Here is a 23598-nt window from a genome sequence, read left to right as displayed (position 1 = left end):
TGTGACTTATTGTGAATAGGAAATGCTTTAACTGCCACTGTCCAAATGTTTGTTGAGTAATGTCCTGTTGATTAAAGGTGGAGTGCACGTCTTTGCTCTTGATAACGAGCACTTTTTATTTTTCCTCCATATAGTTCATTAAAAAAGCTTCAGTTTGTGACAGGATCAAACCGTGTCTAATAAGTGCATCATTGTTTGCAAACCTGAAAGAGTCAAATGAGAACTGCCCGAGTATTGTCAGTCCAGTCTTTGGTCAGTATTTGTATTTAAATGTGCTGAAGGATTAAAGTTTGAGTCGACCATCAGGTGTAAAATCTGCTTTTTCTGTGTGTAAAGATGAGACCGTGAGTTGGTCTTTGTTTATAGTGTGTTCTCTTATCACCTGTAGAGTGTTTTTGGCTCTCTGTCCCCATCAGCCGTGTTCCGCTGGGTCCCGGGGTGACGGCTCGAGTGACGGGCTGTAACTCGGTCGTCATGGATACAAATATAGTACGTACAGGCGGAGTACAGACAGCCGCGGCGCAGACTCCTGGGGTTGATGCGCCTCAAATAGAAACGCAAAGATGAGTCATCGGCCGGGCTGCTGCAGTGCTCACCTTTAACAGATGTGTTTAGTGTGGTCCTGCAGGCACCTGGTCACTCACCTGCCTCTGTCCGCTCTGACGCCGCAGACCACACGACCGATCGTCAGTGAAATATTAGAGCGAACGGGACGCAGAGTTTGACACGGTGTCGGGATGGATGTTGTATACTTGTCTTGATGCCTGTTGTGTTCTCGTGAGTCATAGTGAGACATCCCTGAAGCTGCTGGAGGACACTGAGCTGTTTACACAGAGCTGAGGCAGAGGAGGAGGGAGGTGATGAAGAGGAGGTGGGATGAATGCACCAGGGAGTGATAGGAAAGCAAACAGGAGAATATTTGGGCTAGTGTCAGAAAGTTCACTTGCTATTTTCATGCACTATTCTAACATCAGTCTCAGAATGGCCTGGGTGTTTCTTATAAATGAGTGTATTTATATTAAAAAGGAGCTGTTACTGTTCTATGAAGTATTAAGTATTAGTACATAACATATTTAGATCACCATGTCACTGTTTAGTGTTTTAAAAATGCTGTATTGGCTGAAAACAACATATTAACAAGGTTTAGTTGTTCTCCTGCACGTCGCATCAGGTTTGTGAAGCTGTAGTGTACTATTTTGTATATTTATTTATAAAAATGTCAGTGTAGGAGGATGGATTATGTACTGGATTACACTGTTGAGCTGGCAGACACTGAAACTTAACTCAAATATGCAGTGAATGGCACATAAAACCATTCCAGGCGTGTTTTTGATGAAAGAACACTGTTATAACGAGGTGCAAAAAGGTTTTTCAGTGTCATATTCTTAAAATATTTTTGTCTTGTGTAATATTGATTGCCGTCTCGATCTACAGGTGACACCATCTGTGCAGCATTTCTGCTCGACGCATTTCTGCTCGACGCATTTCTGCTCGACGCATTTCTGCTCGACACATTTCTGCTCGACGCATTTCTGCTCGACGCATTTCTGCTCGACGCATTTCTGCTCGACGCATTTCTGCTCGACGCACTTCCTCCGGTGTCATATCTGTTTCTGTATCACAGCATCGTGTCTAATTTAGGATAAATTTGCCCCTAAATTCAATAATGTTGTGTAGTGACTGATTCTTTTGAACATGTGTCGCTGGTATCACTTATAATCTATAAAGCAGTGTTCTCAATATGTTTTTATTTTTTTTGTGATCAATTTTATTTTCTCAAGTGTTGATGTCATCTGCAGTTATACAAGTTACAGTTTGATTAAGTTTTTCTTCTTTTTAAACCCCACGCCTCTCACCTGTTTCCCCCGAGTTTCCCTTTTGATGGAGATTTACAAAAAATAATGATAAATAAATACACAAAAAAACAAAAGTACATATAGTAATAGTACAATGTAATAATAATAGTAATGATAATAATAGTAGTAATGTACAAAAAATTATAAGTAAACATTTATTATTATTATTATTATTATTATTATTATTATTATTATTATTATTATTATTATTATTAATACAAAGTCATGCCTAACAGACAGAAGGATTATAAAAAATAAGTTAAAAAAAGAGAAATGATTTAAATAATATAATAATAAATATATTGTAATAATCATGCCCAACAGTATTATAAAATAAATAAGTTAAAAAAAGATAATCATCATAGTAATAGGAGTAGTAGTAGTAAATATAGAAAATCATGCCTAACAGACAAATGGATTATAAAAAAATAAATAAATAAATAATAAAAGTTCTTAGTATGTTTTATGGTCTCTATACTGGTCACTCCACTTTCCAATAATAATAAATTCACAACTTACTGGTAGTTTCCCAGACGCTGTGTGACTTTATACACACAAAAACCTTAATATTACATTTTGTGCTAAGGGACATTCCTCATTAACTGTCACTGTGTCACTTTATATAAATACATTTTACCAAAGCGCTCACTTCTTGACATTGAAGCGGTGAATCTGCTTCGTCGGCTCATCGTTATAAATCCTTTTTTGCTTTGGACTCAAGTGAATGGAACAAACAAAGCCTATAAATAGCAGCCCGCACTTTCAATTAATAATATGCACACTGACACTGAAGTGAGCGCCGCCTCGTCTTCGGCTTCTAAAATAGGCTTTTCCGTGGTTTTCCGTGGTTTTCCGTGGACGTTCCCCAGCGGCGCTACACCACCTGATCAAGTACAAGATGACCGTTTTAGATTGATTTAAATATTAATGCATTATATATTATTTTAGCTGTATTTTAAGAGCCGGGCTGCAGTATTTGGCGTTGCTATTTGTGGAGCAGGTTTAACGTAGCTGCACATGGTAATAGAACGTGTTTGTTTTAAATATATACACAAGTCACAGTATTAACGTAAAATATATAAATATAAGTGATACAAGAATGACTTTAGGGCTGGGTCATGTGGCAAAAAAGACACATTTGAGATTCAACATTTGTTTTTCGTGTTAATTTGACTGATCACAATTGTTGGATTTTTATAAGAAAATAGCTTTTAGTGTTAATTCTGTGAACACAAACAAGACAGACTTTTAATCAATGTCATTTAACACGACAATTAAACTGGATTTTAAACCAAATTTGATTAAAATGTATGCAATTCTGTATTCTTAAGTCACATGTTTTCCAGAGTAATGTGTAAGCTGCCTGGTTATTCAGTTTATTTATTATTTAATTTGTATTTTAAGGCGTATAACACAATTTTGTTATTTGAGTATTTCAAAGTGCTTTACAGAAATAAGAAAAAGGAAAGAAAAAGAATAAGAAAGACATTAAAATCACACAAATCAAAATGTAAATAATCACGAATAATCATCAAAAACAGAAGAGTGCAGGATAAAAACTAAAAAACTAAAGTCAATAAATTCATATTCACATATTAATGAGGGCACAGGAGTCAAACGTGTTACGAAAAGTTAAATCGTTTATTTTAAGTCCATTTTAATTTACTTTAAAACGCCCAAAACCCCCTCTCACCCAAAAACAAAGCAACAACAGAAAAGTGGACCTGACGAGAGAAACGGAACAAAAGAACGCGACCCCGGGCCGACCTCGTACAGCGCCGACGTCACTGACCTAAAACCAAAACCATCCCCAAACGAACTTTATCAAACACAAGGTGAAAACGGGACAGTCGGAGAGCGCCGCGGACAGACGGGCTATTTATACGGCAACCGGCCACGTCCCAAAACAAACAAAAATATAAAATACGTGTAAGATAATGGAGCAAAGAGGCAGCGACATGTAACACTGGATACTCAAAACTGACTCCAATACTATGACGATAATATAAAAACACTTTATTTAGCCAATAGAAGATGATTTTTAACATTAAATAATAGCACTTTCTTTTATTTTGTGGCTTTATATCATGTGTTTACTGGTCTGTGTGCGTCTTACAGCTCAACATCGTTATAAACATGTTCAGTAAAGGTTCATTTCTGTTCTGTGAATGTGACTCTTTTGATACTTAAATACTAGTTTTGGTATTGACTTTTAACACTTTGACAGCTCTGTTCCGTCTAATCTTGCTGCACTCATTTCTTTGCGTCGCTGTTTACATTTTTTTTAAACTTTCCGAGCACGTTTATAAAAGCCGAGAGCGTTCTCTATCATTTTCGATCCTTTCCAATCAATCTTTATGATGATTACGTAACCGGCGACAGGCCTCGTTAGGCTGCCACCGTCCCACGTCGCTGCCGATCCCCAGCAGACGGGTCAAGGTAACGGCGCGGGTCGTCATAGCTACGAGGGTTAAAGAGTACACCAGCCGCCTCCCTCCCTCCCTCCTCCCTCCTCCTCTCACCTGGGGGAGGAGGGCTGTTACAGACACATGGAAATGGACATGTGCTGTTGTTTTTTTTTGCCCGACCACACGAATGCCCCGTCTCGCTTCCAATCGGCAGGTGAAAAAGCCATATAGCGACACGACAACCCCCCACCGACAACGCTGGCTGGAGGCTTACTGCTCTACTCTGCGCTATTTTTATCCAGCGACTCCTCCTCCCCACAAGGCTATTTTCAGCTCCGTGCCCCCCACCACCTCCATCTCTCGCTCTGTTAGTAAATGTCTTTTTTCTATAGCGGTAAAAGCAGCACTGTGAAGCGAGGATCAAAGCTTGTATAAGGACTCCCCTTGTCTCTCCACTTCCTCTCCTCTCACTGATCCACTTTCCCTCCCCTCTCTCTCTCTCTCTCTCTCTCTCTCTCTGTCCTCCCTCTCTTTTTCTCTCCGCTGTTATTCATTCACACTCGCAGACACTCAATATTAGCAGTCTGACCGGCAGCTGTTTCGCCAGCTCTGTTTTTTTTCAAATTATTTCTCTCTCTGCTTTCATTTTCTTTTTGTTTTTGTTTTTTTATTTATATTCCAACTCCTTTCTCCTGCTTTTTCTTCCCTCTTCTCTCACTCTTCTGTCATTCTCTCAGCGCTTGGTTCTAATTTTGGAAGCATGGAACCTCGGGGAGCTCTCTCCCAAAGCTATTTGAGTCCTCGCCTCCCTTCCGCTGCGTCTTCTGGGCCAGTTCTCGTCAGACAGGAGGAGATGGGCACGAGGAGGCTTTGATGCGGTGTGCAGGGGAATTCACCTTCTGTTTGTGTTTCAGCTGCAGCCTCTCCACTTTCTCCACTTGCTCTGGTCTGCACAGAAGAGGGCTGAAGGAGTTTAAGAACTGATGCTTGTGGGAACTTCATACTACAGCTGCCTGTGTTTTTGTTACTGATATTTTTCAAATAACCAGCATTTTTTTAAATTACCAACATTGCCATTGCTTGAGAAGACGGGGTGTTTTGCTTCTAGACTCATCGTTTCTTAGAACCACTCCACAGGACTGTATAACATCAGATTTAGTCTGAACTGTTGCGAGGCTGACCATCATAACACGAGCTGGAGCCTAAAAGCACACACTGAACCAGAGCAGCTCCAGAGCAGCTCCAGAGCAGCTCCAGAGCAGCTCCAGAGCAGCTCCAGAGCAGCTCCAGAGCAGCTCCAGAGCAGGGCAGAGCTGTCTGAAGTTTGCTTATGTCCGGATACTTTCTGAGAGTGGGGCACTCGGAGCGTTTTTCAATGTCAGGCATTCAGTGACATTTTGCAGCGTCTCTAGAGAAAGCCATGCTGACATCTGGGCCGACACACTGACTGGTGTTTAGGGCTGACGTGCCTCTGGTCCTGGCATGCTGTTGCATCCCCCCGTGTCAGGACTGTGCACCATGTTGCAGACCATCTATGAGACAGAGTCTTGCTTTTCCACGTCGGGAGCGGACAGCCACCAGCCTCTGGAGCTCCTCAGAGACAGCAGCAGGAGCTCCGACGCTGCCGTGCCCACGGCCGGTGAGTCATCTCTGGGAGAGCAGAGGGAGGGAGAGGAGCGCTCATAGGGAAACACACAGAGAGCTGCAGCTCTGAGTGGAACCCCAGCATCGGTTCATTCTATAGTGCACACACTAAAGACAGTTTTGTGCTTGGTCCTCAGAGATGTGTCCTATAAAGTCGAGTTTGATTTAGTGGGTTTACAGCAGTGGTGTTAGCGTCAGAAAGGCTCTGTGCTCCATCTGAGACTGTGTTCAGAATGATGTCAGGTGTAGAAATAGAAGTCAGTTTAATCAAGGCTGTGGATTTAAGAGTCCGTGTATTTATTGCAGATATTTATGTTTTCATGTGATTAAAGGAGCAGTTCTATAATGTTTGTCCACACTTTGATGAATCAGGTCAGTGCAGACTGGGGCATGTGGTTTGTCACAGTTTAGTGAACATAAAGCAGAGTGACTATAGTTACACCTTCTCCCGTGTTACTGTGATTTGGCTTCTGGTCTATTACTGGGACACACAGGAAGTGAATTGAGTCTAATCTTGTGTTGAGCTGCGTTCACTCTGTTGGCTCACTGACAGATACAGGTCAGTGGAGTGCACAGACCTACAGTCTGTCATGAGTCTGTAGGTTATTATTGATACTAAAGTCCCCCTGACGTCACAGTGCAGGTGTTTGTGTTCATTTTTAGGTCTGTTGTTATCATTTTGTCCCTGGTCTGTTTATATGTGTCCTGAGGCTGAAACTACGTCTTGTTTTGAGCAGCACTGGCCTTAAACACCAAACAGTGGGCCTTTCCTAACATAGCTCTGTGATGAACCTGGAGAGCAGCAGTTTGATGTAACGCTGTGCTTTACAGGACCTTCCCCGGGGATCTGAAGTGGCTCTGTCAGCTCAGGTGTAATACACTGAATGGAAATGCACAGTTAAAAATACGCCCTGAAACCCATAGATGCCGTCAGAGCACCCTAATTATGCAGCACAGGTGTTTTTTTATGTTTTGAAGCCTCACAAACAGCACTTAGGAGCTTAGTGAAATGACATGTTGGGGAAAGTGTACGTTGAACAGAACATATCAAACATTGTCATTATAAACACGCGTCATTTCCTTAGGATTGATAAAGCGTTTGCGTATTTATGTCGTCACACCAAAGGTAGATCTGATACAATATTAAATAGTGAATATTGAACCTAAATGTAAATCTTTGGTGAACTTTAGTACACCCACTCATTCCACTCACTCCCACTCAACTGTTTTATGACTAATATAGAGTCTGTCTTAATTAAAATGCTGATTCAGTGTCCAGTCTGTATCATCTTTTAAATATCAAACAATTCAACAATGCGTATTTAAATTAGATCTGTCAGATTAATCACAAACAAACATTAAACAGTTAAACCTTGTGTGTACAGAGTGACTTTGAGTTGCAAATTGGCCACATCCACGGAGCATTAGTGTCTTTGTTCATACAGTAAAGCATCTAATAAATTATTTAATCGACCACAAACCCGGAAGTAAGAGACGGGAGCAAGACGTTCAAGACGGGTTCAAATGTGCGTCAGCGTTCGACCCTTATTTCACTTCACCATCTGAAAAAAGCAGCTCTAAATCCAAGCATGTCCCCAAAAATGCAGCACGTGAATATTAACAATGCGCTAAAGAGTTTGCAAACGCAGTGAAATAGTTAGATGTAAACATACCGGTACTTTTCCTTTACTTTTGTGCGTTTGAATATCGGATGATGCAGCTTTAAGGGCTGTGTTTTTCTGGTTCACCTTGACCTATACACAGCTGTAAATAGCTTACGGAACAAATTACCGTCCCAGATGTTTAAAAGACGAACAGCTCATGACAGCAGCAGAACACAGAGCCACCGCCACTACGACTTACAGACCGCCAGCCCGTAACACGCACAAGCTATGGCGGTCGTCTCTACGGTAACCCCACACATGCGTCTCGCCTTGTTCTTCTCTAAGCTTCTAATTTGTCTGAAGTACACTTGGCCATTATACTATTTTTACCTCTCGCACTTCGCTCTTTTCTTCTCGGCTGCTGTGTCTTGCTTTCTGCTTCTTTTTTTTGTGTGTTTTGCTGCACTGACGTCATAGAGCCTATTTCTTTGAGCTACACAGGGGAGCAAACAGGACATAGGCCTCAATCTGACAAAAAAATCGCTGTTTTTTCATTTTTTTATCACCGTAAACATTTAAACGCAGTATACAGCAGGTTTAAAACGATGTTCTGAGGAGTTGGACATCTCAAAAGACCTCAGAGTTTGATCCGACTCGACACACGTTGCATTAAAACACACACACACATGTTGGAAATTCCCAGTTGGTGGTTTGAAGCTCCGTGCAGTGCGTTCCGGTGGTCGTCTTTATGAGAAAATAGCATCTGACCTCAGGAATAGTGTAATGTAAACAAGTGACACTGAGACAATAAGCCCGCAGGCTGATGTCATCACGGGCTAAACATTCCCTGTCTTTGTAAACACCAGGAATGTTTAATACGTTCTTTACATTCCAAGTCGCTGCCATGGGGCGGCTTTGCTAGTTTGGTTAGCATCACTCGACTTTCTGAACGTTTCCAGGCATCGATAAACACCGGTATAAATATTCTAAGTCTAAATTCCAGTCTAGATGAAGTAAATCGTGGTTTCAAAAGTCAATGTGCAGTGAAAATACAGTCTCCCAGTGCGACGTTGACCCCTGATTTAGCTTTAGCGTTGCCAGTGTAATGAAGCAACATGTTGACACCAAAAATAACTTCAGTTGGAAAAGTAAAGTTGGTTCCCAGCTCCAACAAAACAATGGGTTACTTCCTTGTTGTTTCCCAGACCCATTAAATTGAGTTTAATGAGATGCGTATGGCCCGTCTCATTGACCCCATCATGCTAGTAAATACGCACAAATGCTAACCTAAACCACTGCGCTAAATCATATTATAGACTATACAACGGGATGTTTTTAAGCACTAAATTAATCCAGAACTCTTTGCCTAAAATAAAAGCCAATCTGAAAGTAGTGGCTCTATTTTACAAACGCAAAAAACTCACCATAAACTAGCTAAAACACCAAGTCATGATTGAGTTTTGAACTGACTAAACCAACTGAAACTATCTGAACATAATACATCTCTTTTCCTTTCCTCGGATACCTCCTCACTGCAAACGAGGAGTCCGTTAGGAGTCTCATTATACGATCAACTTAGAACATTAGCCCTGCTTGTAACTAACTGTGTGTGTGTTTACCAGACTATAAATGTCCCCGCTTTGACGTCAGACGCTGGCTGTTGAGGAATGCTGCGCACTTGCCAAACGCGCACACACACTCGCGCCAGGGCCGGGACAGTGTGTGTGTTGTAGTAGAGCGGAGGACACGTGCGTCACACTGAAACGCCACTATATTTGTTTAGGTCATTTGGATATGAGGGCCCGCCGCACACACTTAGCCCGTTTATTCCAAGCTCCCTGCAGTTTTTTCAGGGTTTTTAGACGACTTTTTCAACTGCAGTAAACCAGGTATAACAGAGAAACATAAAGCTGGAATCGAACTTTCATTGGATGTATGAAGTGAGGTCATAACGCAGAAGTGTTCTTGACCGTGGTGTGAAAAGAATAGAGGAGAGGGCAGAGCAAGATGAGATGAACTTTAAGGAGTTGAGATTTAATGTGAGCGTGAAGCCTTGAGGAGTAGTGCATTGACTTGGTGTCCAGATACAGTTTGTCTAGGTCACAATGCAAGTTTTTTTCTCTACAAGGTCCTGGTGTCCACAGATGAGGTCATTAAACTGTCAGGTGACATAAGAGTTTAACAAAGTCCATCTTAAATCTAAACTATAATGTGTTGAAGACATTTGTTTTTGTTAAAGCCTCGTGTCTTATCCCGTCTGCAGCTCTTCACATGATCCACATTCTTCCAAGAGGCACAGTTGTTTATTTTGTTTTTACTCGGGAAAACTGTTGCTTTGTTCAGGCACTTAATAGTTTTTGCAAATCATTATTCAAATGTGATTTTATTTTGTTCAACTTCATTAAAAAGTGGAACAAATGTCCTCATATGTGGACATAATTTTTCTCATAATGTAAAAAGATCATTCTTTATTTTTACTCATCAGGTCCAAATAACTAAGATAAATTAATAAAGCCTGTGCCACTCAAGAGCTTGGGTCTCAGGAGGTTAATAAATGTAATTTTTTGCACATGGCGTGTTGCTGATCCAATGATTTAAACATCTTTCATTTGCACCAATATCATATCATTTAATTCAGTGGAAATAAAATAAAATAGTTTTTGTGTTTGCAGTTTTATCAGTTTAAACTAAAGTATAGTAAGTTTTGTGTGTGTTGTGTTTTTGTTTTATATATCTTAATTATCTGACTAGTAGAACACATTTCCCACGCAGCCTTGTGTTATTTTGCATTTATGTTAAGTATTTTTATCACAGACTCATTGATTGAACCTTAAGTTATTTCCTTTAAAGGTTATGGACGTGTATTTCTCAAACAGCATCAGAGGAAAGATGCTGAATTTAACCCACTGAAGTTTTGCCGCAGACGCTCCATGAAACGTTAAAGCTTAAAGTTACGAGTCGGATGTTTAGTTTTGGGTTTGGGACACAGAAGTGGAGCTAGTGGAGCTTCACTCTTCTCATCAGCTGCAGCCGTAATGTTTCCGTCTCTCGTAAAGCAGTTTTCCAGCAATTAGTCAGGAGCAAGACGTTTATTGCAGAGACATACAGTATAATTAAATAGTTACGAAATATATCAAAATAATCACTGAAGTCACTGTGTTCTTTAGCACACCCTACTGGCCACGGAGCATCAAGCGCCTTATTTGTACAAACAGGGTGTCAAATACAGTCCAAAATATGAATAAACTATAAGTCCTGACTCCAAGTGGCTCAGTATATGTGCTTTTACTGTCAGGAGAAATAAATATACTCATTTGTGATGTAGTTTGTTTAAAAAGTGAGGTTATGAAACTGTTATCAACTAAATGTCTGCTTACCTACACATAAGTCACCGCACACGCTTTATCGTCTAAAAAATAAGAATGAGTTTCAAAAGCATGGATCTGCAACATGCCTTAAATTCATTTAAGTGTGAGCTTGAATCATGTCAGGGTCACGAGTCAGCTCTGTGCCGTGGCTGCACATTTAAACCTTTGCAAACTGGATGCATTGTCTTCTTTTCACATGCGTCTTTGATTAGCTCTAATTAGCTTATCGTTCTTACTTTGGCGGCCTGCACTTGATTGACTTAAGTCTTCAGAGGACTCGCTCTCTGTCTTTAAACAACAGCGCCGGGCTTTGTATAGAAAGGTCAAAGGTCCTCTGCGGGTTTGGACGCTTCATTGTGGGTCAGTGGGTTCAGCCAGAGTGCCACGGTCAGGCTGTAGTAAGGGGCCGTTCTTCTCCTTGGCCTGTGCTAATCGGCCTGCTGCCTCCTGACCCATTGCCCCCCTGCACTTAGAGGAAATAATGCACTTGACGTCAGCGTGGACAGTACTACAGTACTACAGTACTACAGTACATATACATATACACGCTGACCACTGTAAGCTGATTGCAGAGGCTTAGCTGATTGAGAACTTCCGATCTGAGCGACGCTGAAACGAGTTCCTGCAGGAGCACTGGGATAGTGTCCAGAATAAGATGAAAGAAGTGGTCAGGGCGATGAGGAGGAGGAGGCCAAATGCACAAATGTGTGATAATGTGTACGAACACACACCACTGGTGCCCAGCTTATATAACTGTCCAGTTACATTAGGGGCAGCTGTTTGCAGAACTTTGCAAAGGTGGCAGTGCTTTTCTGCCACAACAGAGTTAAGGAGTTTAAGTTTGTGCTGTTTAACGAGCTCATGAGTATTCAGACATTATCATATTAACATTTTGCATCATGAAGATACCCAAAGTAAGCACATTAAAATATAAACACACACATATTTAACATAAATAACACAAGCAGGAAAAATCCTTCTGGAGAACAGGATGTAATGGAGATGCACGTGATCGAAGTACAGATTTTTTTTTAGTGCAGTTTTTTACATATGTATGATCGTGCATTGTGTCGTGCGTCCTGATTGGCTGTTGGACTGTAGACCATTGTGTCGTGCGTCCTGATTGGCTGTTGGACTGTAGACCATTGTGTCGTGCGTCCTGATTGGCTGTTGGACTGTAGACCATTGTGTCGTGCGTCCTGATTGGCTGTTGGACTGTAGACCATTGTCCATCAGTCTCCTCCGTGCCGTGTCTCCTGTCCAGTACAGAATGTGTTCAGACAAATTTACATAAACGTTGGATCTCAGTGTGACTCTGAAGTGCTGTACGTTTGCAATTTGTTTTCTCCCCGACAAAACCCACAATGTCGATGAAACGTTCTGCACCGACAAAGACGCCGACGAAGGTTTGAACTTTGAGAGAGTTTAAACGAGAGAGAAATGTGAGAAAATGTTAACGCCTGTGTGAGAAAAGTGTATAAAGTGTGTGGTGAGGGGTTTTACAGACAAAAACAGAGAGAATAATGTTAAAAATAAAGCTGATACGTCGCAGATTTCTCCTGTTGTGGGTTATTTTTATCCAGGTGAAATATTTGGTCAGTATTTCCCCGTGTCCTTCCCCAATGTTATCGGCCAAAGGACAGGCCCAGTGTTAATCACCACAAAAATAATATCAAGCTGGTTTTAAAACATTTACTTGAGTAGCAACGTTCATTCCTGCACATATAAAACAGTTTACAGTCTGTGAATGGCACTGGTTTACTTTTTTACAGAGTTTTTACTTTTTTATTTAAAAAAGCTTATTGTTGATGTTTTTAGCTTTTAGCAGTTAGTATTTTAAAGTTCTTTTTTGTTGTAGCGCTCTGGGATTCTGTTGAATGAAGAGAGAATTATAAATAAAATGTATTATTATTATTATTAATTTTATTTTTTTGCCTCTACATAGACCTTTTTTTTGTATACAGTAAATATAAACCCCAACAAATATAGTAGTATAGATGTAGTGACGATCATGACAGACTCTACAATAACACAACAGCTGTGGCACCGGGTTTAGTGCTGATCAATCAATCAACAAACCAATCAATTGCTTTTACAAACTGCCTTTATGTTATAATAAAGTACAGGACTGCAAGATTTGTGTAGTTCCAATTAGCAAACTCCAAAGACTGCAGTTATTTTGGTAATACAAACTACAAAACAACAAAACAACTGGTGATAAATATATTATAAAAGGCAAGACCCGATTCTCACATTAGTTTATCTGTTAGTTATATTTCTGTAAACACTTTTAAATGTATCGAAAATGCAAATCTTAATTTTTAACCATAACTCTCAAGTCTAACCACAACGAGAATCTCCTTTCCCGAAGCGTGGAGCCGCAGTAGTAGACGTGTGGAATAGTGTTGTTTGATTTGCTCCATGTGTTTCCACCCTGTCAGCTCACAGCTCTCCAGGGCTTGAGCAGCAGATCAATATTAATCTCTTGTAGTGATTAGCTCAAGTGGTGCCACAGATCCACATCAGCGTGAGGCGCGTTGTGCTTGTCACCGGGCACAGGCGGTCGCACTCGCTGGAACGCTGGAACGCTAGAACACGAACACGTACATATTTTATTCACACTTGTTGAACGTCCGCTTATGATGAAGTTGTGATAATTATCTGAACAAAAGTATGTCCAGTACTTTTATCCGTTCTTCTCGTCAGTGCTGTTAAATTAGCACCACTGAACATCTTATAATTTGCTTAAGAAATGTAAAAAAACCCCGACAAAACCCACAATGTTGATGAAACGTTCTGCACCGACGAAGGCGCCGACGAAGGTTTGAACTTTGAGAGAGTTTAAACGAGAGAGAAATGAGAGAAAATGTTAACGCCTGTGTGAGAAAAGTGTATAAAGTGTGTGGTGAGGGGTTTTACAGACAAAAAGAGAGAATAATGTAAAAAATAAAGCTGATACTTCACGGATTCACGGTTATTTTTACAACGTGACCCCCCGAGATAAACGAGGGACCACTGAATATCTTATAATTTGCTTAAGAAATGTAAAAAAAAGTCTATTAAAGATGGCAGACTGTGTGTTACCGGGCGGTGCTATAATCTTAGTCAGTAATATACAAGCTAAATCATCTTTTTTTTGCGTGTAGTTTAAACCGTTTATAAAATAACGATGAAATAATTTATCGTTGAATTTATTGTTCATGTTGACAGACTCTCTATGATTCCAGACGTGTATTACGGTTAAAATAGTAGAGGAAATGTCAATATCAGATGTTCAAACGTAGCATAACACCTCACGTTTATTCTTAAATATAGCATTAGCTCGTGTAGTCCATTTATAAGAGTGAAATCCATATGTGTCTCAAACTGCACGAGGGGCACTATAGTATTTCTAATTGTGCTAATGCAGAGACACGTGCTATATTTAGTGAGCGTGAGGACTTGGTGTACTTGAGCTCGTGTGAATGAAGTGATGTCACACGACTCTCTCTGCTCTGTTACAGTGGAGGTGAAGAGCGGCCTCCCGTCCAGCATGCACAGTCTGGTGGGAGCAGCCGGGGAGCAGAGAGGAGCGCCTGGAGACACTGGTGAGTACTAGTCTCTTCAGACACTCGCCGCGAACAATGGAAAGGTGGTGCGTGAATACAGAAATGACTATGTTTGAGTGCGGGTGTAATAATAGCGCCTTAGCAAAAGACGAAGTTTAAATGTGTTGCGTTTAATTTGTCGTAGGAGTGAAGACGTTTGGCTGCTCGTCCAAGCCGCGGCTTGGACGAGCAGCCAAACGTCTTCACTCCTACAACAATTGTCCAGTTTACGCACTTAAACTTTGTCTTTTCTTATGGATCAGACCTGGACGACTGAGGGATTACATCAACATTATGCGCCTAATTACACGCCTCTTTACTCAAACATATTCCTTTGTTTTGTCTTCACAGTTTCAGGTTAACTTCACTTTTATGCCATAAATATTACTGAACATTTTTGCTTTTTTTTCCCGATGGACTGCAGATATTTTTGTCACTATGTCACAAACCTCTACGTTTATATACAGAACTGTTTTTAATTCACAAAGTGTCAGCATCTGTTTTTTTTGTTCAGGGCAAATGTGAGACTTACATTTGTCTTTGATGGAGTGATTTTTGTGCGTGTGTGTGTGTGTTTTTAAAAGATTCACTTGTTGCTGTTTGATTAAAGCTTTACACCATAAACGGCACAAAACTAAATTATTTCAGTGAGCGCTGAAGTCAAGTGTTTCACATTTTGTGATGTCCCGGACATTTTGAGCTGTTTACAAAAACCTTTCATTACATGTCATTTTCTTCCAGTCACTTTTATAGCAACAAAAAAATGAAATAAAAGAGCGAGTGAGTGGGTGCTACAGGAGCGGCTTAATGTGGTCACAGAGAATGGCTCTGTGTGCAGTTCATAATTATATGTGAACACGGTACAGCTCCACTTTCTCTTTCAGACGAGCATGACTCTGGATCGTCTGTGCTCTGACAGTTCTTCAGATGATAAACTGCAGATATGTACCATAGCCTCAAACACAAACTAATGATCAGCTGTAAACTGCACTGTAGTAATTAAAGTCTGATTATTATAATCTTGGGAGGCTGACTTTGTAACTATATATCGAATGAATTATTATTTGCCGTATAGACACTGGGAAACATTTGTTCTGCTTCCTCAGATAGAATTTTTGTAGTTTTTACAGCACTACACTGTAGGTGACAGGTGGATTAAGGAAACTCTTAAGGCACAGCACAAATAAAGGTGTAGAAGAGTTACGAGGGTCGTCTCTGTTCCAGGTGGGGGTCAGGGAGAGGGGCCTGCAGGAGCAGGAGGCCCAGTGGACCTGCGCACAGAGCCCAGGCCGAGCTCCCTGTCAGGGAGTAACACGGCTGTGGACACAGCCCTGAGAGAACAGCAGCTCCAGCAGGAACTGGTCCTCCTGAAACAGCAGCAGGAGCTCCAGAAACAGCTGCTGTTCGCCGAGTTTCAGAAGAAACACGAGGTTCTGACCAGACAACATGAAGTGCAGCTACAAGAGCACCTCAAGGTACAGCCCCCGCCTCACTGTCCTCCGTCTCATTATAGACACGATACAGTCGAATGTGGCACATGTGTCATCACACAAACTATTACACACCTTACACAAACCTTCTGAAATAATTAGTTTGTGTTTGGCTACAAAATGGCTTTAGCTCCTTTATCTTTTCAGTTATCTAAATGAACTGATGTGTCACTGCCATAATAAACACATGTCTTTGTTGTGTCTCAGCAACAGCAGGAGCTGCTGGCAGCCAAACGTCAACAGGAGCTGGAGCAGAAGAGGAAGCTGGAGCAGCAGAGGCACGAGGAGCAGGAGAAACAGAGGCTGGAGCAGCAGCTCCTCCTGCTCAGGAACAAGGAGAAGGGCAAAGAGAGTAGGCCTCCTCCTGCCTTTAGCTCATACAGGCCTGTGTCACACCGTCCACCCCAGCCTACACGTCTCTCCTCTGGTCTTCTAGGTGCTATTGCCAGCACAGAGGTCAAGCTGAAGCTGCAGGAGTTCCTCCTCAATAAGAAAGAGCCTGGACCTGGTGGACTCAACCATTCCTTTTCCCCTAAATGCTGGTGAGGATCCATTCTACAGATATTAAAGAGAACAGGCTACAGTGAGATCATACACACACTAAAGGTGTACTACGGGTCATCTCCTTCTCAATATAATATACTGGAGCAAACTGTCTGATTTCCAAAGAAGAATTTTCAATGGTAATCGCTCGTACAGTGACTAAAAGAATGTGAGTAATGTACTGCATACTATGGGTCCACTGGAGCAGGCTTATTTTAGCTTTCTCACATAAACAAAAAGTGGAAGTGTGTCACTGATCTGAAACATCAAACACAATGGCACCATTCAGTGTCAGACCTTCAGAGCTCTTACACCATGTGCCCACACAGCAGCGATACAGGGCCGCAATAAAACACAGACGCACACAAAATGTCCACATTCATAGAAACAGGAAATAACACTAAATGCATTCTAGGAAATGAAGGAAATGGCTTTAGGATGCAGAGACTGAGCTCCAGAGACCACTGCTTTACTATTGTTCCAGCTACTTGTTTAACCTGCTTTGTCTCATTGTGCCTGTACATGCCAGTGTGTTATTATTGTCAGCGCTGTGATAGTAAAGTTTAAGACTGGCACATAAATATATTTGTCAAAATCATTTTTATGTGTCCACAGGGGAGGCCAGCACCCTTCACTGGAGCAGAGCTCACCTCCACAGAGCAACACCCCAGGAACTCCCCCGTCCTACAAACTTCCCCCTTTGCTCGGCAACTACGAGGGCAAAGACGACTTCCCACTCCGCAAGACAGGTACCAGCCGCTCAGAGTGTTCAGATTTATGTTCAGGAGTACAAAACCTAAATTATTGTTTGTGTTTTTACTTTCTTAAATTCTTATTTTTAAGTTTAAAATCTCATACGAACTATTTAAGAGCTAGAATCCGCAAGATGTTTTAGCAAAGTTTTATTAGCGCTCTTAATACTTTACTTGTTTTGTCATTAGCTTAACTAGCCACAGGTATTGGGTAATAAGGTCATCCTTTAGCCTGACCTCATAAACTCAACCTACAAATGGATAAAAACCTGATTTAGTCTCATTGAATCGAGGTTACTATAGCAGCTCATCTGGTAAACAATCTGTCAACACGGTCTGGCAGCCAAAGCCGGTTACACATCGTATCCGCCCTAATGCTGGCAGAAGTAAAACAACTTACAGTACTTGAGGAAAACTTGGCCAACGAATGAGTCCTGATAGGATTACACAAGTGACACCAATGACAATTCACTCATCTTATTTTGTGTGTTTCCTGTTCAGTGTCCGAGCCAAACCTCAAAGTGCGCTCCCGGTTAAAGCAGAAAGTCGCTGAACGCCGGAGCTCTCCTCTACTGCGCAGGAAAGATGGAACAGTCATCAGCACATTCAAGAAAAGAGCCATAGAAATATCTGGTATGTTTTTGTTAACATTGATTTCTCGGTTCATATCAAACAGAACTACACTTGCTCTTGAATGTTTGGAAGTGCCAGGTTTCTGAACGATATTGGAACCTATTACCAAACCATTAAAGGCACATTAACCTCACCGAGTTCAAGTCTCAGATCTCACTTTATTAGATTTTCCAGTGTTGTGTTGTGGATTTGAAAAATGTGTTATTTTTGTGTTTCCCTCCAGTGTCGTCTCTGTGTAACAGCGCTCCTGGTTCAGGTCCCAGCAGTCCCAACAGCTCCAACTCAGCCATCGCCAACGGCAACACGGGATCTGTCCCAAACATTCAGACTGAGGTACACACATGCTCATTTATGTCAAATAAAACAACTTTACAACGAGAAAATGTATAAGCACACACAGCAGTTTCTTTTTCTAAATGTTTTCCTTCAATGAGGACTATAAAGATTAGACGTGTGAGGGTTTGTTGGGGTGAAAACAAAAGAAAATACAAATATTATAACACATCCAAGACAATAAATGTTCATGTAATATAATAAACATATACATTAACAACATGAATGTGTCTACAGCTGAGATCTCTGCACCAGACGCTGGGGGCTGATGGGACATTGAGTCCTTTGAGTCTGTACACATCCCCCTCGTTGCCCAATATTTCCCTGGGACTCCCTGCCAACACACATATCACGGTGAGGCTCTTTCACACGTATGCTCCCACACACTCTCTTCTATAGGCTCAATATGCACAAACTGTCTGCAAATATGGCCCGCCATATGCATTGTCAGGCGTCCATATGCTTTGGATGTCTTCATTTGGCACAGATTGTTCTGGTGATGCAACTATATTGTTAAGCAACTGATTCAAGGGTTAACTCTTAGGAGACAAACCACTTATTATTTCCATTTCAGTTCATGAAACACATTGGATGTCATAATAAAAAAGAACAGTTACTGCCGTAGACTTTCATGTACATTACAGTGGCAGTTTGCTTTCTACTAAATAAATACTAAAGCAGTAGATCCTGTAAAGATACTTTGATATACAAGACTCTATAATGTACCCACATCGCCTTAAATCATAAATATTGTGATATAACACTGTTGACTTTATTATTCAGTGAAGTCCTTGGGGCAGAGCTGGTTTATAAACTGTCAGTGTTCGGCCTGTAGTGAAATAGAAACTCACATGACTGAAAACTACCAGTGTGATTAACTTTTATCGTCATTCTCCAGGCGTCACAAAAATTGACGGCACAACAGGAAGCAGAGCGTCAAGCCATCCAATCACTACGAGGGGGCGGGGCTCTCACAGGGAAGTTTCTTTCCACGTCCTCACTACCTGGAGGTATTGAAACTTATATAATATTATTCTAACATCAGGGTGAACTCACACTAGGACTTTTGAGCCGTGCGGTGCTTAAGCACGATCGAGTAGAGCTGTATGTCCCAGACTCACACCTGCACAGACCTGACGTCATCACACAGAGCCGTTTATATGTAAATAATATGTATGTTTATATGTAAATACGTCCAGTGGCATGAAATATGTCTGAAATAATGAGGCGGTTATGAGTCCTGCTGTGATACACACTCCTGTCACTTCAGGGATTAAAACAGTGGAGTTTATACAGAACTTTTCTACCTGCAAGACTCAAAGCATACACACACATCCACACACACATCCACACACACATCCACACACACATCCACACACACATCCACACACACATCCACACACACCCCCACACACACCCCCACACACATACACACACACATCCACACACACATCCACACACACACCCCCACACACATACACACACACATCCACACACATCCACACACACATCATCTGAACGCTCGACCGGTGATGTTTATGTCGAGAGCAGGATTCAAACCGCCAACTGGATCAGTGGAAAATCACTCTACCAACTGAGCCACTGTGCAGAGCATGAGCCCGTCTCCTCCACCCAACGTCCCAGTCAGTTTGAACTGACACTGGACAAACGCGCTGTAGAGTCTGTGCTTGTACACGACTGGGCTGGTGTGAGCGCACTCTTATTAACACATGTGAAGACTTAATGACACTTAATAACGCCTACATTTCAATCTTTTTTCATATTTATCTTTTCAGGTATTGGCCATGATGTAGAGACTCCGCCCCCAAGCTCCCATTCGACCCATTCCTCTTTGTTGCAACACGTGTTACTGCTGGAACAGGCCCGGCAGCAGAACGCCATGCTCGCTGGTACATACACACTTTTACACACGTCCCAGTGTTGTCACACTCAGAGCTGTGTGTAGTAAAAGCGTCTTTATGCCCACAGTCCCCATGTACAACCAGTCACCGTTGGTTACAGCTGAGCGAGGTGTTTCCAGCAGCATGCGTCCTGTCAACAAACTGCCCCGGCACCGCCCCCTGTCCCGCACCCAGAGCGCGCCCCTGCCCCAGTCCCCCCAGGCCCTGCAGCAGCTCGTGGTCCAACAGCAACACCAGCACTTCCTGGAGAAACACTACAAGGTATAACCCCCAAAAAAACTGCAAAAAGACTCGCCGTAGAACTCTAACCTATGACTGTGTGTTCAAAGATGTTGTCCAAGGGGACGGAGCTTCCCAGGCCTCCACCCACACATCCCGAAGAGACGGAGGAGGAACTAACAGAGACCAATGACATGCAAGAGGACGACGCCGAGCCCAGGCATTATAGGTACAAAGATTACAGTAAATTGTGTAGTTTTATATTTCTGTATTTATGTAGAACTATTTTAAAAGAGGATTCTGTTTAAACTGTAAACTCATTTTGCTTTGGCTGCTCTGTTGTGTTCAGGCTACAGAAGGACGGGTCTGACGAGAGCATACCCTCCTCAGAGCGGCTGGGCGTGCACGTGAAGGGCGAGGAGGAGCGAGGGAGTGTGCACGTGAAAGGAGAGAGCACGGAGAGCGAGCTGGACGAGGAGGAAGAGGACGATGACGTCATCCAGCTGAGGGAGGGCGATGAAGATGAGAGAGGCTACAATCAGGTGTGTGGAACGCTCGCCGTAATGCAGCGGGTCGACGTGTTTCAGACCAAACACGCAGCTCCATAAGCACAAAATAATGTCACTTTAATCATATCAGATGAACAGAAGCTTTCAAACGAGATAAAAACTGCAGGACCTTGTTTTTTAGCGTCTTACAAATGTGAAAAACGTTTGCAATAGGTCAAAGTTACTCCTCACATACCTTACGCCTTCTGAGCATCCTAACTATTCACTTTATAAGCACTTTTCACACTCTCAGGAGACCAGGGCTGAGTCACAGTAATGCTAACAACAACAACAACTAGCATGCTAACACAAGACAAGGTAAGTTTATTTATACAGCACAAGTCATACACGAAGTAATTCAAAGAGCTTTACAGAGAAAAAAAGACTTTAAAATCACAATACAACAAATCAAAACATAAATAATCATCATAAAATTAGCATTAAAAGAGAAGAGGAAGAATAAAAACCTTCAGTCACATACACAGATAAAAACAACCGCGTGGAGTCTGGATTTAAACAAAGTCAAAGTCGAGGCCTGTCTCACATCTTCAGGAAGAATGTTTCAGGTTTTAGTTCTGGTTTAGTCCTTGTTTTGTCCTGGTGTGGTCCTGGTGTGGTCCTGGTGTGGTCCTGGTGTGGTCCTGGTGTGGTCCTGGTGTGGTCCTGGTGTAGTCCTGGTGTAGTCCTGGTGTAGTCCTGGTGTAGTCCTGGTGTCGTCCTGGTGTCGTCCTGGTGTCGTCCTGGTGTCGTCCTGGTGTCGTCCTGGTTTGGTCCTGGTTTGGTCCTGGTTTAGTCCTGGTTTGGTCCTGGTTTGGTCCTGTTTTAGTTGGTCATAATGAGCATCGTTACATTTGGAGGAAAAACAGGGAAGCCTGAGAACACCATCCCGACTGTGAAACACGGGGGTGGCTGCATCATGTCGTGGGGCTGTTTTGCTGCAGGAGGGACTGGTGCACTTCACAAAACAGATGCATCAGGAGGAAAGAACATTATGTGGAAAAACTGAAGCAACATCAACACATCAGCAGGAAGTTAAAGCTCGGAACAAATGGGTCTTCAAATGAACAATGACCTGAAACATACGGCCAAACTGGTGACAAAGAGGCTTAAGGATAACAAAGAGGCTTAAGGATAACAAAGAGGCTTAAGGATAACAAAGTCAATGTTTTTGAGTGTCCATCACAAAGCCTCAGTCGTATTGAAAATATATAAACAGAAAAACATGTGTGAGCAAGACAGCCACAAACTGGGCTCAGTGACACCAGTTCTGTCTGGAACAATGGGACAAAACTCCTGCCAACTATTGTGAGAAGTTTGTGGAAGGAAATATCCAAAACACTTGACCCAAGTCCCACAGTTTAAAGGCAATGGGACCAAATACTAATGAAATGCATGTAAATATCTGACTCTGAAGAAATACAATTATTATCGTGGCATTTAGCAAATGGAAGTAATTTTGGTAATCTTAATTGACCTAAAACAGGAAAAGTTTAGTCTGATTCATGTCAGAATGAGAAAAAAAGGCTCCTGTGTCTTTTTGTATAATGTATGTAAATTTCTGGTTTCATCTGGATCTGTACCAGGGCAACACAAATTTTCAGATACAGGATCTTTGACGTAAGTTTAGCTTCAGGTTTACGCAAGTTTATTCACACCTGCAGATAGAATTTGTTTGCAGCTGGAGTTTGCTTCACACGTCACACAAATAAACAAAAACAACAAATGAATCTGAATCCGTCCTATTTATTTCACCTGCTGTCAATGCAATACCTTTGCTTTTTAATTTCATCTGTATTTTGAGTCATTGCGTCCAGCCCAGGTGTACGACTGCAGTTACACTCAATAAACCTTGTCATAAAACGATGGCAGTGGCTGATACGGTTTAGATTTATTTGATTCCCAGCTGAAGTTGCGCTTATTGAGGCATCATTTGTCCATTGTTAAAACAACAAAGCTCGTGTTTACACCGCGTCACAAACACAGGGGATGAATCACTTTGTGCATGAGCAGCCCACCTCTGCGCTCCGAGCCTCACTCTTTAGCTCCATGGCAGAGGCAGTAGTGCGCTAGTGCTGTGACTCATCTGAGAACACGTCCACCGGCTCCTTCAGGTGATGCTAAACCTCCTGCAACTGTCTGTTATTGTGATAAATACATTTGACTTTTTTTTAGAAACGCAATGCAATATTCTTGTTTGTATACACGAGGCAAAAGGACGCTGTTTGGACATGTTAAAATAGAAAGTATATTCTGGTTTCTCCATGATCTTGTGGTCGGCTTGGTCAGAAATACTTACGCTGGAGGATTTTACTGATGTCACATGTTTGGGTTCATGAGTTCAACCATTGCACTTTGAAACTTTTAACTAAATCAAATAGCAAATTTTCTCAGAGGTATTATAATCGTGATGTGATATTTTGACGTGTGTTTAAAAAGTAGAATTGTGTTGAGAGTGCACATCGTAATCAACTCCTGGAGCATTAACGTTTGTGTTTGTTCACCATTTTATATTCCAGTCTTTGCTTCAACTCCCATGAATGAATGCTTATCTAAACTACAGATACAAACAGCTGAACGGGAGCTGTAAATTAAGCAGTTAAATCTTTGTGTCACTAAGGATAATGTCTGTGGAGTCCCTCAGTCGTCCAGGTTTGATCCAAAGTAAAAGCCAGAAATAAAATCTCACTGGAC

The 23598-nt window shown here is 41.8% G+C and overlaps 1 protein-coding gene across 4 annotated transcripts in view; it reads left to right on the top strand.

Annotated features, from left to right (window-relative positions):
- Positions 1-23598, top strand: part of hdac5 (histone deacetylase 5) — a 49659-nt gene that overhangs the window by 12519 nt on the left and 13542 nt on the right. Inside the window, exons 1-14 of one of the 4 annotated variants that reach the window (XM_033971522.2) lie at positions 5577-5903; positions 14384-14467; positions 15692-15942; positions 16165-16309; positions 16394-16499; positions 17116-17249; positions 17754-17885; positions 18109-18218; positions 18456-18572; positions 19117-19228; positions 20015-20128; positions 20208-20401; positions 20470-20588; positions 20709-20901. In XM_033971522.2, the coding sequence (XP_033827413.1) occupies positions 5747-5903; positions 14384-14467; positions 15692-15942; positions 16165-16309; positions 16394-16499; positions 17116-17249; positions 17754-17885; positions 18109-18218; positions 18456-18572; positions 19117-19228; positions 20015-20128; positions 20208-20401; positions 20470-20588; positions 20709-20901 (1968 nt within the window). In that variant the 5' untranslated portion in view covers positions 5577-5746. Of the gene's footprint in view, positions 1-5575; positions 5904-14383; positions 14468-15691; positions 15943-16164; positions 16500-17115; positions 17250-17753; positions 17886-18108; positions 18219-18455; positions 18573-19116; positions 19229-20014; positions 20129-20207; positions 20402-20469; positions 20589-20708; positions 20902-23598 lie in introns of those variants that run through there. The other 3 variants (XM_055223468.1, XM_033971520.2, XM_055223467.1) reach the window with 3 other exon arrangements.

This window comes from Periophthalmus magnuspinnatus, chromosome 8, assembly GCF_009829125.3.
Source record: "Periophthalmus magnuspinnatus isolate fPerMag1 chromosome 8, fPerMag1.2.pri, whole genome shotgun sequence".
In the NCBI taxonomy this organism is placed as follows: domain Eukaryota; kingdom Metazoa; phylum Chordata; class Actinopteri; order Gobiiformes; family Gobiidae; genus Periophthalmus; species Periophthalmus magnuspinnatus.
This window is presented reverse-complemented; position numbering and strand designations above follow the sequence as displayed.